This window comes from Gobio gobio (assembly GCF_949357685.1).
Source record: "Gobio gobio genome assembly, chromosome: 25".
Classification (NCBI taxonomy): Eukaryota; Metazoa; Chordata; class Actinopteri; order Cypriniformes; family Gobionidae; genus Gobio; species Gobio gobio.
In genome coordinates this window covers 4,287,806-4,304,619 of record NC_137121.1, presented here as the reverse complement: position 1 = coordinate 4,304,619, position 16,814 = coordinate 4,287,806, and the positions used below count along the sequence as shown (strand labels likewise).

Here is a 16,814-nt window from a genome sequence, read left to right as displayed (position 1 = left end):
AGAGCCATATCTTACGTCACTGTATACGTCTCATCTTTCTCAGCAACACTAGCGAGGCAGCGGCAGTGTTGCCAAGTCTGCAGTTTTCCCGTGGCATCGGGCTACTTCATCACTGTTGCCGCGGCTGTTTTTCATGTCCGCGGGTTGAAGCGACCCCAATTATGTGATATTTATTCCCGGGAACGCGAATTTTAGTAGGCAACCATGCCCAAAAAACACATATTTTACCCCCAAATATGATTTTTACCAGGGAAGCCTCCCTGAAACGCGATTGGGCTTGTTTTGAGTAGCAATTGGGCGGGTTTTGTTGTGAAAACCTGGCAATCCTGGGCAGCGAAACACAAACACACCAGGCTTGTTCGAGATGCATCGGCGCTGCGCAGATGATCCACGTATGATATAAAAAAAAAACGCATGAGTGAATCAAAAGCATAAGGAGTCGAATGCTCTCGCTGGACTCGTTATCACACCGCTGCGAACAAGCCTTCCATCAACAATGCAAACGTTGCGTTACTATTGATTCACATGGCTTTACGATCCTACATAGGCATCAAAGCACAACGAAAACACAGCGAATCCAACGCATTCATGCAGTTCGCCGTAATTTGTATAGACGGAGATTACAAACGAGCAGCAGCTGTTAGCTCCATTAGCTGCTATTTCAACAATGGCGGATCTCCAGTTTGTGTTGGTCTTGTTGACTCCGCCCCCAGCGCCTGACGTAATCGGGTCTTACTTCTAGCCCTGTTCTAGCCCAGCAATGTTTTGGTGCTACATATAAAACCACTTTTCCTGGCTCGGAGCTGGGCTTTGGGTGTGGAAACACAAAGAACCGATTTGAAACTAGGCTCTGGCTCCGATCTAGCTCTAGCTCTGCCTTGGTGGAAAAGGGGTAAGCGAGACTAAAGGCTGCAACCCCTAGTGTCAGTCACTAGAGCGTCTCTTGAGATCAGAGGAGTGAGGTTTACTCACACAGCGACTACTAGCTGGCCTTCGTTACACACACCCCCTAAACCTCACTCCCATCCGGGTCACGGCACCAATGTAACCCCTCCTGTTCAAACAGCCCCACTCTAAGCGGGACTCGAACCCGGGTCCACCGGCATGAGAGTCAAACGCTCTAACAAAGGAGGCTAAAGGCTACAATCTCTAGCATCAATCGTTGTGTTTACTGGCACAATAACTACTAGCTGGCCTCCGTTACACTTGCATCTGTGCATGCGTAATAAAGTTGCATTTGAATGGCAGAAAAGCACTAGAAACGTCTCGGTTGCTAAAAACACATTTGTCCACACATCCAGAACTAATATTTCTCGAAGGTTTGATTTATTGGATTTGGCACACAGATACACTGAGACATTCGTGAGAGGTGCAACACATTTAAAGTTGGCAGTGAACAATTCTGACTTGAACAAAACATATCTGATTTCATAAAGATATACTGTTATAGCTGTGCATTTATTTATATATTTAATATATACATCAACAGCCTTAACTGCTGGAACATCTTAGCATATGTACATTAAAACACCTGAAAAGAGTCTTAAACCTGACGAATGACCAGTACAGACATGCTTGGCCATGTGAAAACATTCATTTATAAGACGGATCTGATACGGTTCATGCCCTGAAGGTTTCATGCCGCCCCGTGACAGCCAAAGTGACATTAATATTTCATAAAGCAGAGCGTTTCCTGTGTTTTATTTAGTGCAACATTCATTTCTTTTCTGGAAACGGCTGTATTCTATCCGCAGCCCTGTGTGAAATCCACACGCTCGCTCTGGGTTTGTCCCTGGCAGCAGGTGTCTGGTTTACTTTGGCACGAGGGTCGCGTAATCAGGGCCAAAATACACCCAGCGCCAGGCTTAAGTAGACGCTTATCGCAGGAAATGCCTCGCAGGACTCATTGTGCCGTGGTCCCTAAAGAGATTTACTGCGTTTTCCATGTTCCCACTGTTTCCATAACAGACAATGATCTATATAAGCAACGCGGCGTGAGAGGTTGTAGATATTGCGAGTTGTTAAGCTTGACATGCGGCAGTGTGAATACATTCACTATATACTGGAACACAACCTCAAGTGCCTTTTGTAAGAGGCCATAAACAACCATTTTAAATTAAAATTACATTGGCGAGTCTCTTCTGCTCACCAAAGCTCTGTTTATTTTATCAAAAATACAGTACAAATTCGGAAATATTATTACAGTATATTGTAAAATGTAATTTATCATCATCAGTCTCCAGTGTCACATGATCCTTCAGAAATCACTCTAATATGAGGATTTGCTTATTTATGATTATTAACAATGTTGAAAACTGCTTCATATTTTCGTGTAAACTGTGATGCATTTTAACTTTTCAGGATTCTTTGATGAATTGAACGGCATTTATTTGAAATAGAGTCTTTTGTAACATTATAAATGCATTTACTGATCAATTTAATGCATACTTTCTGATTAAAAGTATTTTTTTTAATGGTAGTTTCCACAAAAATATGAAGCAGCATATTAGAATGATAGATGATCATGATCAGGAAAATTCAGCATCATTATTAGTAGTTGAATCATACTTATTTGTACTAATATCTGGCAATGCAGTAGACACATCACCTATACACACACACACACACACACACACACACACACACACACACACACACACACACACACACACACACACACACACACACACACACACACACACACACACACACACACACACACACACACACACACACACACACTATTTTAAATCTGCAGATCTCTTTGACTCTTGATGAAATGACATTGCGTTTTATAATTACAGTTCCGCTCCTGGAGGCTGATTGGCCAATACAGTGAATTTAGAATCTGATTGGACGATGTTCTAAAATGTTGATGCAGTGTTCACGTGCTTGTCTTTTTTTTGGTCAAATTTGAGTTATTTTGTGTTGTAAATATAATTTATTCTGAAGCAATATTCTCACCAGTGTTCAATCAGCTTTGACATATTAAAATCTGCATATTTAAGATATTTTTACCTTTTATAAAGGGCATTTTTTCCCATAATCTTATTAAATATAGGCTATGCTTCAGCTTTTATTTTATATTCTTAAATTTGATCAATACATTAACCCTCTGGTGCTCTTCGTTTAGGGGTTGCATTGGTCGTCTTCCTGGTCATAAGTGACTGGACACCTAAAAATTCAACTTCCTCCACCCCAGTAAAACCAATGCAATTTATTTTTCTTCAATAATATTTGTTCTTTTTAATTTGGTATTTTGAGATGATTTGATGGTATTTTTTTATATTTATGCAATAATTATGGTCTATTTTTGCCATTGAAAATTCTACAAAAAAATGTTTTTGTAATTTTTTTTTATTTTTTATTATTGCAGTATTTCAGGTTAAAATAGAGACTAGGCCTTCAAAATAATTTTTTGAAGGCAAATTAGCGCCCTCTTTTTGAATTATTTAAGGAATCATGCAACCCTGTGTGTATTCACTAGGGGTCTCTATGGAGAATTCCCTAGTTCTGTTTTGAACACATTTAATGATTTGTTTTTGATGGATTTGAATATATACATTTAAAAAATCTCAAAGACTATTCATTATAAAGTTTTAGATTTTTTGTGTGTGTTAGAAATATAGATTTTTTTTGCAGATTTCCCATTCATTTCCTATGGTCGGTCATTCATGACCGAAGACAATGAACGCTACTTTTTTTTTTACGACCAATTAGCCTGCTCGAATCATGACCCCAATTTTTTTGTGTGTTTACATACCTACTGCTAGAAAAGTCACCAAGTTTAATATCATTCCGATGAAGCTGTGATTTTTTTAAATTTCAAAACAGAAAATTTTCCGGTCAGAAATGACCGAAGAGCACCAGAGGGTTAAACTAGAATAAGACACTATATAGGGCTGTTGCCAATCAAATTAAATAATATACACTGAAAATGTTATGAGATTGTTTTAAATATTTTTGAATATACAAATAAGAAAAGTTGGAAAGAATGTTTAAACGTGAAACTAAACCACCAGTAGGTGGCGGCAGGTGAGTCTTAATGAGTGAGTCGATTCGTTCAAACGATTCATTCCAACGGCTGATTCATTCAAGAATAAGGCAGTCGTTGACGAATAGGTCATTGAATCTTTATTAACTTAATGTTAATTAATTGTTTATGGAGCTGGCGTATGAAATCGGTGTTATTTTCAGTCATGATGGTATTCAGGAAAACAGCACTCTTGGTCGTGTGATGTTGCTTAACTGTATCATACATTATAAATACAAAAACTCCACAATTTGAGATTTTAACTGTGTGTGTTAACTGAGTTTCTTTGAATGAGAGGCGTCAACAGCGCCACCTTGTTACCGTCAGTTCATTATACATTATTATCCACTATCGATCGCCACTTACACTAAATTAATGTGAAATTTTGGTGATTCCCTAGTTATTATTTTTTGTTATTGGCGTTTTAATCAGGATACTTGTCCGGTCGGGCAAGTAAAATTCTCTATCACTTGCCCCTTTAAAAAATTAACTTGTCCCGGACAAGCGCTAATGTCGAGCCCTGTAAGTATTGTTTTTGTCTGAATGGTATATCACTGTTTCCTCAAAAATATGAATCAGCATATCAGAGTGATTTCTGAAGGATCATGTGACACTGAAGACTGGAGTAATGATAATAAATTCAGCTTTGATCACAGGATTAAATTACACGTTACTATATATTCACATAGAGAACAGCTATTTTGAATAGTAATAATATTTAAAGGGGTGGTTGCATGCGATTTCACTTTTTTAACTTTAGTTAATGTGTAATGTTGCTGCTTGAGCATAAACAGTATCTGCAAAGTTACAGCGCTGAAAGTTCAATGCAAACGGAGATATTGTCTTTTAAAGTTATGGCAGTTTATTGCCTACAAAAACGGCCGGTTTGGACTACAACGAGCTTCTTCCCGGGTTGGTGACATCATAAACACCTGCTATTAACAAACACTCCCCCCGCGAACACGCAACAAAGTGGACGAGGCCACGTCAGTCATTACGAAAGAGAGAGAGCTGTTGCAGAACTACAAACTACATTTGGCCATCTAACCAATCTAAGACCATTGCGTTTTTCGGAGGGATGGGCTTCACAGAAGCAGGAAGCAAACCAGCCGTTCAAAGGACAGTGGAGACAGCGGTGTGGAATGAAGGTAAAATATAAGAAAAATATGACGTTTAAAAAAAAAAAGAAGTATTAAAGGATTAGTTAACTTTTAAATAAACTTTTGCTGAAAATTTACTCACCCCCATGTCATCCAAGATGTCCATGTCTTTCTTTCTGCAGTCGAAAATAAATTAAGGTTTTGGATCAAAACAGTCCAGGGGTTTTCTCCATATAATGGAGTTCAATGGGCTCCAAACGGTTCAAGGTACAAATGACAGTTTCAGTGCAGCTTCAAAGGGCTTTAAACGACACCAGATGATGAATAAGGGTCTTATCTAGAGAAACCATCAGTTTCTGTGAGAAACCCAGCAGTATTTATGCTATTATTTTACCTCTTAACAGACGAACGTGATCATCTCTGAGCTCAGCCATAACTTCCGGCAAGTAAGGTCAAATACGAGCGTGGTCATAGATATATCGATAGTAGATGCCTCATTCTACTGATCCGTGCAGTCGCTAATGAGGCATCTATGTATACATCTATGACCACGATCTAATTTGACCTTACTTGCCGGAAGTTATGGCGGAGCTCAGAGATGATCACGTTCCTCTGATAAGAGGTAAAATAATAGCATAAACACTGCTGGGTTTCTCACAGAAACTGATGGTTTGGCTAAATAAGACCCTTATTCATCATCTGGTGTCGTTTAAAGCCCTTTGAAGCTGCACTGAAACTGTCATTTGGACCTTGAACAGTTTGGAGCCCATTGAAGTCCATTATATGGAGAAAAACCCTGGACTGTTTTCATCCAAAACCTTGATTTCTTTTCGACTGCAGAAAGAAACACATGGACATCTTGGATGACATGGGGGAGAGTAAATGATCAGGAAAAGTTTATTTAAAAGTGAACTAATCCTTTAAGACATGTTATGCTGCACCCCATAAACACAACCAAGCCTAGAAAAAAAACACGGAACCACCCCCTTTAAGATTTTTTCAGTAATTTTGATTCAGCTTTGGTGAGCAGAAGAGACTCTTTCAAAAACATCTTAATTATTCCAAACATCTCTCTGACGACAGAGAAAAGGAAGAGATGCTCAGGACTCAAATGATCCGAGCTGCCCTCCATATGCACAGCTCAGATGACTCAGTTTTTCGTTTTCTGGCCTCTCCTGAGCTTGTTTTGGCTCATCCAGAGCTCGGCCCGTCGTCCCGCTGCGAGAGTCTCACCAAAGTGCCGATCAATAAAGTCACATTCCCAGGGGCCGCATGCGTCACGTCCTGGCCGGAGCCGATCTGTCAGATTTGGGGGAGTGATCGAGCTCTTTCCAGGTGCCCGAGCTGCAGGTGGGACTCCGGGTGGTGATCTTGGTGAGCAGCGTGGTCCTCCGCAAGCTGCTGTCCGAGTCCTCTTTCCTGAAGCTCTGCTGGATCTGATGGCAGCAGGGGAAGCAGTGTGTGAAGTCCTGCAGCAAGTGTCCGCTGAAGACCATGTAGATCCAGGGGTTGCAGCAGCTGTTCAGACTGGCCAGAAGCGCTGACAGAGTCACGGCCGTGTTCTCGGAGTCTAGACCAGAGGTGGACAAAGCACACGACTCCATTACTTGAGTGAAAGTAAAAGTACTACTAGTCAAATATTACTCTGTTACAAATGAAAGTTGTTAAAAACAATTTTTACTTAAGTAAAAGTACAGAAGTACTTGCTTTTAAAAGTACTTAAGTATCAAAAGTAAATTTCCTTTTTTATGTCAATGCATTATTTTATTATTGTTGTTTAAATGCACGCTATGCCATGGTGGTTTAAGCCAGTCAGTGATGCTCCATCCAACATGCTAGCATATGACTACCTTGAACTCATTTAAACACTTAAAAGTTACAAAGCTTTTTACAAAGCTGCTGTCACTTTAAGGCAGAATGCACAAATCCAACACACTGATACACATCCGATATTCCCTCAACTGTTTACGTTCACTTAAGACATAATCAACTTTGTTTACGTGAATACTTTCCAAAATGAAAATTGACATTTTGTGTGTATTGGTCTGTTTAAGTGCGGAAAAAAACACACAAAAGAAAGCTCTATTCATCTCAGAAAACAGACTGAACTGAGCTCGTTCATCAGGCTTTTTCAGATTCATCCATATGTCTATGCTTCTCTTTCTCCCAGACATTTACATTTTGCACAAAAAAAAAAAACACTTTTAAAGAAGAAGAAAAAATCGTCCACTGACTTGCAAAGCTGCTACAGAAACGACTTTTGACTTCGAGGACCTTGATAGAAATGTAGTGGAGTAAAAAGTACGATATTTGTCTTTCAAATGTAGTGAAGTTAAAGTAAAAGTTTCCCTAAAAAATAATACTTCAGTAAAGTACAGATACTCAAAAAGTGTACTTAAGTACAGTACTCAAGTAAATGTACTTCGTTACTGTCCACCTCTGGTCTAGACAGAGAGCAGACACACGTCAGCAATATCCTTCATACACCAACACTGTAAACCCGAATGTTCATGTTAATTAAATGGATTAAGTAGTGTATACTCAAAGTTTTAGAAAAAGTTCTACTAACTTAATTATTTCAAGTTGGTGTAAAGGTCCTTTCACACTGGACGCGATTTCGACGCGCGAATAATTTGCGCGATGGTTTTATTTTTTGATCAGCTGTTTGTGTAATGAGAGCTGTCACACCGAACGCGAATGTGCTGCGGCGAAAAAACAATGTTTATTTTTTCCGTTTCGATGTCGATTTTTTTTAACACTCGCAGCGACAGAAAAGGCTTAAACCAATCACATACAAGGAAACAAAGGTGACGAAATGTCCAGTTGATGTCACTAGCCATTCAATCAACATTAACCTTTGCCAGGTGTCGCATTTCTCACGAGATTACAGCTGTAGTTGTGTTTACAGCTGTACAGATGCAGCTGTGTTTGCCCACTATAGGCTACAGATTACGATATTATAATCAATACATTGATTTTTTTTTTTTAAATCTAATTGTGTCCGCGACTATAGAAAGTGAATGTGTTTCCGTCAGTACGACTGTGGCACTTAAATGTTTACATTGTGACTCAACTGGAAACACAGCAGCTCCGGATCGAGCCGTTCCTGAAGAGTGTGAGTGTGTGTGTGTGTGTGTGTCGTCAGATGCGCTGCTACCGTCTCTGTCTGGAGGAGCTCCTCAAATTGTCCCACGGACATTTGAAAATAAGTGCGAAACCGGCCATGATAAAGTTTTAGCTCCTGTAGAAGATTAGCATCCTCCCCTTCAGACTCTGTTCTTTAAGACTGGCTGCACCCAAAACCTTCTTCTCTGTCTTTTAAAGAAAATTAAAAGCTCGTCTCCACTGAATGATTACGTGTCCGTGTTTCTCAGCTGTCGGCGCAAATGTTTTGGGATGTTGGAGCTCTGAAACGTCACAAACTCGCGTTTTAATGCGAACTATTCGCACACGAAATATTCGCTTTTTCCGCTTCGCTTTTTCGTTACGCGTCCGGTGTGAAAGGGCCTTAACATGGTCTTCCTTTTGAGTAATTTCAACTAATATTTTTTGATTAAATGGAACTTTTTTGTGAATAAGTAAACATAACTTAAAAACATAAATTAAGTACAACTTAATAGAATTAAGTAATTACATGCTAAGAATGATGAAGTCCTGTTATTTCTGTTGTTTCAAATAGAGATGATTTAAAAATAAACTTAATTTATATAGCACATGCTAAAATAAAAAAAAATCTCAAAGTGCTTAACCAAATAAGTAAAATCCATCATAACAAATAAATTACAACCATAGCCTATTAAAACAATTTAATTGGGGCAAACTGAAATGCGTTAGTGGAAGACCAAATGTATTTATTTTATTTATTTATAGTATTTTTATTGTCATCAGTTTAATGTAGCCTATAAACTAAACGATTTTTAAAATGTGTACGACGTAAGTTTTGTTCTCCGGTTTAACACATCACACAATAAGCACTTCTAACTCCTGCAAGACTTACTCACACATATACATCAAGAATCAGCCTATGAATCTCAACAATGGTGACGTGATTCATGCCGCAATGCATTCTGGGTGCATCATGCGAAACTCATCCATGGCTCCCATAATGCATTGCGGCATGACGCGTGTCACCATGGTTGAGATTCATAGGCTGATTCTTGATGTCAGTGTGTGAGTAAATCTCACAGGAGGTCAAAGTATTTGACAATCTATTTTTATAACTTATTCAGCTTTTCTGATTAAAACCGTGCTGGATATCAATTGCCTCAAAATTTTAAGTTTGAGTCACATGTTTTTAAGTAAACAAACTCAACATATTTGACTACAGTGTACTTAAAGCAATGACAACACATAGCAATAAAAATGTAGTTTTGTTAAAATAAAATGGTGTGGTTGTGTACTTATTTTTTAAAGTTCTGTGAAAACTCAAAACTTTGTTATAATAACTGAAAATAATTGAGTTGCCTTAACAGAAAACTGTAAGTCATATTAACTGCAAATATTTGAGTTGAGCTAAATGAGCACTTTAATTTAACTGTTATCAAAAGGTACAAGTAGCAGGTAATCCAGACTTTTAAGTTCTGGAAAATTGTGACTTTTAAGTTATCCAACTTAAAAAATTTGAGGCAATCGATTGCCTCAATTTTTTTTAGTTCTGGGAACTTATTCGGGTTTACAGTGAATGAGTAGTGCCTTTTAAAGCAGCACAGTAGATTAGTCTCACTGTTGCGACATAGCAGTGGCATTTAATCACGATTTCCACAAAAATATGAATCAGCATATTAGAATGATGCAAAAAATTCAGCTTTGATCACAGGAATAAATTACACTTTACTATATATATTCACACACTCAAAAAATTATACATGGGTTTTACTTAATTTTTTTTATGTCAACAGGTTCCATGTAATTGGGTTATGTTGAATTTAATTAAAATAGTTTATTTCAGTAAACTTAATTTACTTAATTTTTACGTAAGGTTAATTCAATGCCATTTAGTTAAATCAGGTTAATTATGTCTGAAAGGATTGAAAATAATCAAAGATATTTGATATTTGAAATCCAACAAAGAAATTTGCTTTACTGGTGTCAACACATTTGCTTATCCGAAGGACCATCTGAAAGACAAAAGGCAGGCCTGTAGGCCGCAGGGGGTGCCACACCTTTTACTGTTGGGGAAGTTTGGTCAGTTTGAATGTTATGTGTGAGTTTGCTCTGATTGGTCAGTTTAAAAGAATACATTTGGTTTCGGTCACATGGTCAAGGGATAGATAAAAGAAGATGGGAAACTAGGCTCTCTCTCTTTTTCCCTCTGGCTCTTGAAGTCATCTGGGCTTCTGGGCTTCTTGTCTTTGCTCTCTTCTTCTCTCTCCCCCACTCTCTCTCCCCCCCTCTCTCTCTCTCTTTCTCTCTCTCAGGTAACATTGTATTCATGCTGTGTACGATTAATGGTATAAGTTTATCATCTCATTCATCCATTTTGAAACTATTTTAAGTGTAACCATAACCAGATTTTGTCATTAAATCCTTTCTATTACAAATACTGTGCTAACTAGTTTTGATTTAGTATTGACTTTGAAGTGCTCCCTATTGCAATACAATATAGTCATATTATAGCAACGCTCTCCCACATATTTTGCTATTGTAACTGCGCTTATCTCCGTCGTTGGTATGAGTTGCAGTGGGTGGAAATAGACAAGAAATGTACAGTTTTCTTCCATCTTTCTGATAACGTTTTTTAGTCTAATGGCAACCCTGTAGATTGAACCATCTACAGGAGTCCACTCTTACATGTCCTAAACTATTAAATTGAATTATTCTAAAATGAATATAAAAAAACAAACCAAAACAAGTAATCCAGTTTAATTGATTATTTTTATTTAGTGAAATACTATTTTTACAACATTTACAAGACCTTTTATAAGGTCTTATTGGCTAGCCAGAAGATGGTTTTGTTACATGGCATTCCCAAATTAGTTGTATTTTATTATTAAAACAACTTTAATAGTTATTAGCAGGTCCTCACCATAAGCACACGCTCTACACTTCACCACAATGGTAAACTCCAAAAACACTAACATAACAAAACTTTCAAGCATTAAAAAGCCTCTCCATTTTCTCATCTTGTTAAAAATGCATCAACTCTGAAAAAAATTATTCGTGGAATTTACTAAAAAAAAAAATATCGTAAGTGGTCGCAATCAATTTATTTGATCTCAATTTAAACAAAAACACATGCAATTCCCATAAAACCAATTCATTTTTTTTTATTAAAATCAAAAAACTAAATTTAAATTATTTAAACGAGCATAAATTAATTATGCTTAATTTAATCGGGCCATAATAATTTTTTTCAGTGTAGCACTTTATTTACTCTCCGAATTCAGCCCCTTTGCAAAGCATGATGGGAAGTGAAAGTCTTGTTTGATTGGGTTACTTGATTGAAACATGTTATGTCAAAGGGCAACGGTTTTAAGTCAGTTGAACGTGAATCAATTACATTTGAACCAGAACCCTGATATAATTGTGTTAAATCAAGATGAATTGCTTAAATAAATTGAACAGCATCATAAAATATTTTTTTGAGTGTAGACCCTTCTAGGGTCTTCAGGGGTCTTTTCTAACCCCAAAGGCCGTTTGCTCAAATAAAAAAAAAATGTCCCTTTGTCCAAATAGCATGAGACGGTTGTCAACACTCTCTAGATCTACAAATAAAAATAAAAAAATTGGATTGATATCTGTTTTTATGTTGGTGTGACAAAAAACGTCACACTCAGGGTCTTCTGAGCTCTTCTCTGGAGACACCGCTTAGAAAATGGACAAAATTCATCCTCAAAAACAGAAACAACACAGAACACGCACACAGAAATGAAGCGGCACACTTCCAACAATGCATAAAACATCCACAATGCAAAACGATCACACACACACACACACACACACACACACACACACACACACACACACACACACACACACACACACACACACACACACACACACACACACACACACACACACACACACACACACACACACACACACACACACACACACACACACACACACACACACACACACACACACACACACACACACACACACACACACACACACACACAGAGGAATGCATTTGTTATTGCTTGTTATTGCTGTTCAGTTCATTGCATTTTGATGTTCATGTTGTGTATTTTTTACTCAATATGTAATATAACTGCTAATTTTTGTAAATTTTTGTTCTGTTACAGTTAGCAACTGAAGTGTAGATTCAATTTGTAGAATTATAAGATTATCAGACGTTTGAAATAAATGATAAACTCTAAAGACTCCAACTTTTCTCTTGTTCAGGTTTGATTGTAATCGAAATGTAACATCATTGAAAAAAAGATTTTTTCAGTACAAAAAAATGCTAAACTTTGACAAAATGAATGAATTGTAATTGTTATAATTGTGATTTCATAACATTTAGATATGAATCCAACTGAAAAATACTTGTGAAAAGACGTCGTTCAGTCAGTCAAATAGCAAATAGTGGAGCTCTGCACACATGTACTGGTAAAAGTAATATATTTTTATTTTAAAACTGTATTTTCCAAAAGATGGGCAAAAATCTTACACCAAACCATGTCAAATTATCCATGTTATCCCCACGAATGAAAGTTAGAAATTTGGGTCTTTTATAAAGTGAATTTTACATAAAAAACTGATTTTGTGTGAAAATCCATAAAAAAATATATATTTTTATTTATTTATATAAATTTAAAAATGATTATAAATACTCCAAAAACTGCTCAGATGTTGAGTAAAAACATTAATAAACAGAGTAAAATGACATTTGTTCTAAAATAAAACAATTGTTTTGTTACAAAATTACATTTTGTTGCCTGGAGTCTGTGGAGACCCAAAGACCGTGAGTGTAATTCCCAAACGAAGACCTTGCAAGGGTTAAAAAAAACCAAACACCCAGAATGTAACTGTATCAACATTCTAGAACATGCATCATCCAATCAGATTCTACGGTCACTGTATTGGCCAATCAGCATCCAGGATTGGAACTGTAATTATAATACACGGTGTCGTTTTCATTTTTCAAGAGACTGAGATCTGCAGATTTATATAAGTACAGTAAAAATGTAGCATTTGTGACCCTGGACCACAAAACCAGTCACAAGGGTCAACTTTTTTAAAGTAGAGATGTATCTGAAAGCTGAATACATAACCTTGTTTGTTTGTAGGATTTAATGTTTTCATTAATTGAAAATCTGGAATCTGAGGGTGCTAAAAAATTCTAAATATTGAGAAAATCTCCTTTAAAGTTGTCCAAATGAAGTCCGTAGCAATGCATATTACTACTAATAATACATTTATGACATATTTACGGTAGGAAACGTACAAAATATCTTCATGGAACATGATCTTAATATCCTAATGATTTTTGGCATCAAAGAAAAATTTATAATTTTGACCCTTACAATGTATTGTTGGATATTTTTATTTTATATTGGCCAATCAGCATCCAGGAGCGGAACTGTATGCTTTATAAAATAATGATATTACACAGTGTCACTTTAATTTTTCATGAGTAAAAGAGATCTGCAGATTTAAAATTCTTAACCAGGTGTTATGCCTAATGTGTCACCAAATATTAGTAAAAATATTACTAATAACTAATTTGTTTCGACTGAAGCAATCACTACCAGGTGAAAATGGGGTGAAATTGGGTTATATGAAAATCCCATAACCCCATGACAGATTTACACATCATAAACCCTCAGCAGATGTTCTGCTTGGACGCTCTAATCTGGTCTCATGACTTCATTTCTCAATGATCCTAATAAGCATATCAGAGAGACTATATTTAACGCATTATCACTTCTTTCCATTAGCAGCCGTCTGATGCACATTCAATGTAAACTTCACAAAGCGGCCGTGCTCTTAAAGGCACTGTATTAAAACAATACACTTTTATTAAGATTTTAGCTTAACAAATGTGTAGGGGACAGTTTTATTGTTTCCACATTCATGCCCCGTGATTACAATACGTTTTCTATTGTATAATTATATACAGAAAATAAATTATTCTGAAGAGAAAGTTGCTGCCTTCAATCAACTTGGATGTTTAAGTCATATCAACTTAAATTACATTAAACTGACCTAAAAAATGAGTTGAATCTTATATAACTTATTAAAAAAAAGTTAAAGAAATGTAAAAACATAACTTATTGATCATAACACGTTTTACAGTGTGTGTTCATCCGACTACAAAAATATATTAGTACCACATACATATATGTATGTGTGTGTGTGTGTGTGTGTGTGTGTGTTATATTTAATGTCATTTTAGCTAGAAATATAAAATAATTGCACATTTTCACTTTGCACAGAGTGCAATCCAATATGCAAATATGAAATATGAACGAAATCATGACATTTGAACTCTTTGTTAATTCTACATAATATATTTAATGTAGGGCTGTCAAAAGATTAATCGCGATTAATCACATCCAAAATAAAAGTTTGTGTTTACATAATATATGTGTGTGTACTGTGTATAATTATTATGTATATATAAATACAAACACATTCATGTATATATTTAAGAAATATTCGCATGTATATACTGTATTTATATAGTTTATATTATATATAAATATAAATATTTTATATATAAATATAATAAATTTTTCTTAAACATATACATGCGTGTGTGTGTTTTTATATATAAATAATAATTATACTCAGCACACATATATTATGTAAACACAAACTTTTATTTTGGATTTGATTAATCGCGATTAATCTTTTGACAGCCCTAATTTAATGATATTCATGTTATAACATGTTGCATGTGACATAACATTTCCTTAAATTAAATATTATATTAAAATGAGATTATGAAGTGTAACCTGCATATGTTAAAGTACACTGTAAAAAAATGATATGATCAATAAGTTGACGACATATGTTTTCACATTGCTTTTAACTCATCAAAATAAGTTTAAAATTCTACATTTTTAAGTCGGTTTAATGTAATTTTAGTTGGAATGACTTTACATTGTATAAATATGTATGGAAATAAAATGTCTCTTTGATGCAAATGAAACTGTTGAGCATCATATACAGTAGCCTAATTTAATAATGCTTGTTAACTAAATATTATATTTAAATGCTCTGAATAAACACATTTGGTCCATATGATCTCACATGTGCAAAACATGCATGGAAATGTTATTTTTTTCTGACTGCACATTAATACTAAAAACGCAATGACGCTTCACAACATGGTTGCGAGTTTCACTCACCATCAAAGCTGAAGTTCTTGTCCCACACAGACCACATCTGCACGATAAAAAACGGCGCCCAGCAGATGATATAAGCGAGGACGATGACAAAAGTCATCTTGACGGTGCGTAACTTGGCTCTGGAGATGGTGGTGACGCTGCTCACGGAGTTCTTCCCGATCAGCCCGTTCTTGTGCGCGCCGTTGCTCGGCGTCTTCTTGGTCTTGTACCTGATGTTCATCCTGATGCTGTGGCATATGAATCCGTAGCAGGTCATTAGTATGATCACCGGGATGAGGAATATCCCAGCTGTGATCCAGGTGATGTACGCGCGCAGTCCCCAGGGCTGGATGAAGTGGCCCCAGCAGTCGAACACCTCCGAGCCGTTCTGGATCTCGCTGAGGGAGAAGATGAAGTACTGAGGGGTGCTGAGGAGCAGGCTGCTGATCCACGTGCCGCCGATCATGATGTGGGACCTCCGGGTGGACTGCTGGAGGGTCTTGAGAGGGTGGCAGATGGCGATATATCGATCTAGAGTCATCATGACCATCATGTATGTGGACGCGAACATGCCCATCACCTGCAGGTGCTTCACGATCCGGCACAGGAAGTCCGGCCCGTAAAAACGGAAGGTTATTTCCCAGCACAGCTGTGGAAGGACCTGGAAGAACGCGACCACCAGGTCGGCCAGGCTCAGGTGTTTGATGAACAGGTGCATGCGGGAGGTTTTCTTCTTGGTGTTGTGGATGGCCACCAGGACGCTGCAGTTCCCGATCACGGCGACCGCGAAGGTGACGCTGAGGACCGCGATCTCGATTTTGGCGACCTCTTCGTCGCGTCCGTACGGGTCTGTGGAGTTGACCGTGTGCGATGTGTTGCTCGGGGGTCCCATTGTAAGCCTCGTCAAAAACAACAGCAGTCAAACGCGTTAAAATGTGCGCGCTTTCCGTGCGTAAATGGAAACGCCGGTGTCCTGTTGCGCGCTACTATGAATATTACAGATTAAATATCTGTGTTAGTAACCGAAATGATTTCGATTTAAAATCCATGTTGAATCATTAATTATCCCCATTTTGCCTTTGTCCGAGACTCTTACAAGTTTTTAGTTCCCATCTAATGCAACCAGATCCTCAAATGTCTCCCCTCTCCTCTGTCTGTGGCTCTGCGCGAAGCCTTTTAAACCCGCCTCAGATTTCACTCACGCGCGGAGCCAAACCCACCGGTGTTCAGCAGCTGAATCCAGTCCTATAGCTAAAGTGCATACAGGCAAGCCCTCCGCCCACCGGACCCTGGAGAAAACACCCCTCTCAAAGTCTGCTTAATGTGAAGATCCGCCTTGACACATTCCCATACAGTACAGATCCATAAATATTCTCTCACTGTAACTGACCGGGTCATCTT

The 16,814-nt window shown here is 37.3% G+C and overlaps 1 protein-coding gene across 2 annotated transcripts; it reads right to left on the bottom strand.

Annotated features, from left to right (window-relative positions):
* Positions 1-1,312: 1,312 nt before the first annotated feature.
* On the bottom strand, positions 1,313-16,565 carry avpr1aa (arginine vasopressin receptor 1Aa). Of its 2 annotated transcripts, XR_013816020.1 has the most exons (3): positions 15,435-16,565; positions 6,183-6,703; positions 1,313-2,141 (listed from the first exon to the last, which is right to left on the bottom strand). XR_013816020.1 is itself a non-coding variant. In XM_079810185.1 (2 exons), exons 1-2 carry the CDS (start codon positions 16,303-16,305, stop codon positions 6,411-6,413), a joined length of 1,164 nt encoding a protein of 387 aa, XP_079666311.1. In that variant the 5' UTR covers positions 16,306-16,565; the 3' UTR covers positions 3,641-6,410. The 2 variants fall into 2 exon arrangements, 1 of the variants encoding a protein (XP_079666311.1); XM_079810185.1 differs by lacking the exon at positions 1,313-2,141 and having other exon boundaries at positions 3,641-6,703.
* Between the last annotated feature and the right edge of the window lie 249 nt (positions 16,566-16,814).

Excerpts from the sequence above, each read along its gene's own strand:
- avpr1aa (XM_079810185.1), bottom strand. The coding sequence starts at position 16,305 with ATGGGACCCCCGAGCAACACATCGCACACGGTCAACTCCACAGACCCG. Across the intron at positions 6,704-15,434 it reads CAAGAACTTCAGCTTTGATG|ACTCCGAGAACACGGCCGTG; the intron begins GTGAGTGAAACT and ends CCTCTGGTCTAG.